At 35.6% G+C, this 2,725-nt stretch overlaps 1 protein-coding gene across 1 annotated transcript in view; it reads right to left on the bottom strand.

Annotated features, from left to right (window-relative positions):
• Positions 1-209: 209 nt before the first annotated feature.
• LOC107707073 (probable sodium-coupled neutral amino acid transporter 6) overlaps positions 210-2,725 on the bottom strand; it is a 10,286-nt gene continuing 7,770 nt past the window's right edge. The window contains exons 11-16 of the mRNA XM_016510956.1: positions 2,506-2,585; positions 2,315-2,415; positions 1,872-1,996; positions 1,653-1,797; positions 1,465-1,559; positions 210-728 (exon numbers count right to left, since the gene is read on the bottom strand). Coding sequence (XP_016366442.1) covers positions 645-728; positions 1,465-1,559; positions 1,653-1,797; positions 1,872-1,996; positions 2,315-2,415; positions 2,506-2,585 — 630 coding nt within the window. The 3' untranslated portion in view covers positions 210-644. The remainder of the gene's footprint in view (positions 729-1,464; positions 1,560-1,652; positions 1,798-1,871; positions 1,997-2,314; positions 2,416-2,505; positions 2,586-2,725) is intronic.

The following is a 2,725-nucleotide window of genomic DNA, read 5'->3' on the forward strand; positions in this document are numbered from 1 at the left end:
ACACTTTTGTATATTTTCAATGTATTTTTTTTTTCTTTCTTTCTTTAAAACAGAAAATAGACGGAACATTTTGAATTCTAAATTGAATCAACAGAAAATCTTTGGGATTAGTGTGTTGGAGAATAAATATCCTGAAAGTTCTGAAAATCTAAAAAAAAACAAAGTTTTTGACTTCTAAAGACAGTGGCTAATCATTAAATCAGAGCTTCTTTTTTTGAGTCAGACAAGCAGCTTTTCCAATTCATTAAACATCTGTATAAATCTAATATCTCACATTCAGTTATTGTAAAATCGGCAGTGCAGTTCCCTCATTCATTGGTCCCAACTGCCTTTCAATGGATGACAGCAACCATCTGATTCAAAGATAGTCAAACTCTCCTGTCATTCAGACATAATATGCATTTCAGTGCTCTGCTGGATGTTTTGAATTTGATTGTGCCTCTGTTCAGTATTCAAGTGTCATAACAGTGCTATGAGAACATGAGATTTGTCATAAGAGCACAGGCTCATCTCATTGGGATTCCCTTAATTTGCTTCAGAAAAGAGTCTCTGCTTGGTGTGTCACCTGCAAAATATGGTTTCTCTTCACGGGAGGATGAGTTGAGCTCACAACTCGTGCAATACGTCCCACATGATGTCAAAGGTCAAGGACCTTGAACCCAGGAGACAATGATGACACACAGGCTCAGCACACCCACAACCAGACCAATCACCATCAGAAAAAACGCCTAGAATGAAAAGAGAAAGTTGGAAAAGATGCTTATGGGAAGAAAACTAAAGAAAGCAAAATAGTATCAACAAAATAATTAACATATCAAGTTTAAAAAACAAAACAAAAACACATTATCAAAGAAAAACATGTAAAGTCATCCAAGTCAGACATTAAAAAGGTCCAACGGTTTGGGGACAGTACATTTTTTTAATTAATATTTGTATTCCATAAGAATGCATTAAATCGATCATAAATGATAGTAAACATTTATAAAGGTTACAAAAGATTTCAAATAAATGCTATGAAACTTCCTATTCATTAAAGAATCCTGAAAAAAATGTATTATGTTTTTTTTTTTACATTGATAACAATTTAAAAAAGTTATTTGAGCACTAAATCAGCATGTTAGAATGGATCATGTGACACTGAAGACTAGAGTAATGGCTGCTGAAAATTCAGCTTTGCCATCACAGGAATAAATTACATTTTAAAATATATTAAAATAGAAAACAGTCATTTTAAATTGTAATAATATTTCACAATATTACTGTTTTTACTGCATTTTTTATCAAATAAATTAAGCCTTGGTGAGACTTCTTTCAAAAACATAAAAAAAAATAAAAAAAATCTTACTGACCCCATTTTTGAACAGTAGTGTATAAAAACAAATGTAAGAAATTCACTCAAAATCAGCTGTCTTCTGCAAAGGAAGTCATGCATGTATTATTAAATGTATGTGAGACTTTAGATACCCCTGCTGAATTGAGAGATCTGATTGGCTCAGAGCTGATTCTCAAATAAAACATTCCAGGATACACAAACAGCAAACATGTGGAGGTCGTAGAACCTAGAATCACATAAGAAAAGGTATGCAGACACACACATAAACACATTGAACTAACCAGTGAAACACACACTGAGCGTATGGACACACACTCACCCACCACACCAAAGACATTCCTAATGTCAGGGACGAAAATAGCGAGCAGCAGCACAAGAGTGAGGACGAAAAAACAGGAAAGCGAATGAAAGAGCCAGGAGAACTCCCTCTCTCCCCTGCATAACATCAACAGCGCTTTACGTGCCTGAGAGAAAAGGAGAGAGGATGTGTTTTCTGAATTTCTTACTTAAATAGTTCACAGTCTGGCGTTTGACTTACTGGGAAGTGAATGAGCGGCACGGTGAACAGAACGGCCAATAAAATCGCAAGGCGCACTGACATCACCACAACATCCCGCGGTAGGTAGGTGTCATATCCTAGCAACAGCTCAGATTCCACATGTGCTGCGAATAAAGAACATTTGATCAGAACAATCCATTTATCTTCCTCATCATTTAATCTTTTAAAAAATCTCCCTGTCACACAAGTTAAACTTAATGAAAATGAGAAATGTTGCTTTGGCAGCTAGCTGAAATAAAATCAGCTTTATTTTTAGATTTTATTTCAGCTGATGTTTATTTTATTTCAAGTCATGAAAATTTCCTTTATGTTTTTAGTTTTAGTCTTAGTTTTTTTTTTCCAACTCCTTCGTTGGAACTAAAAATGTAAGGTCATGTCAAGTGTTGCATTGTGGGACTGTGTAGCTTGAGCAACGTTCTTACTATAGAAGGTGAGGTATCCAAACAGGGCAGAGATCAGATACATCACAAAACTAAGAAAGATGCTGACATCCGCCACTCTCTGCATTCTCTGCTTTGTGGGTCTGAAAAACATACATAAATGCATATAATAAGGCAACAACAGGCTATATAAGTGGCAGATGCACAGAAAGAACAGCAATGAGTGAACTAACCTGTGTAACTCACAGTAAATAGGTAAAACTGCCGTATGGCACAAGAAGGAGAAAGCCATTGTTGGGACGGCATAAGCACTCTGTAATGCACACACACACACACAGTCATTTCTCACCCTCCTGATGTGTGTGTGGTTATGCTATAATATTACAACTAATATTTGGGTTTCTAATAGTCCTGCAAAGTGATCTTGAAATCAAAACATAGCTCTCCTTTCTC

The sequence above is a fragment of the Sinocyclocheilus rhinocerous genome, unplaced genomic scaffold (assembly GCF_001515625.1).
Source record: "Sinocyclocheilus rhinocerous isolate Xijiao unplaced genomic scaffold, SAMN03320098_v1.1 scaffold1243, whole genome shotgun sequence".
Classification (NCBI taxonomy): domain Eukaryota; kingdom Metazoa; phylum Chordata; class Actinopteri; order Cypriniformes; family Cyprinidae; genus Sinocyclocheilus; species Sinocyclocheilus rhinocerous.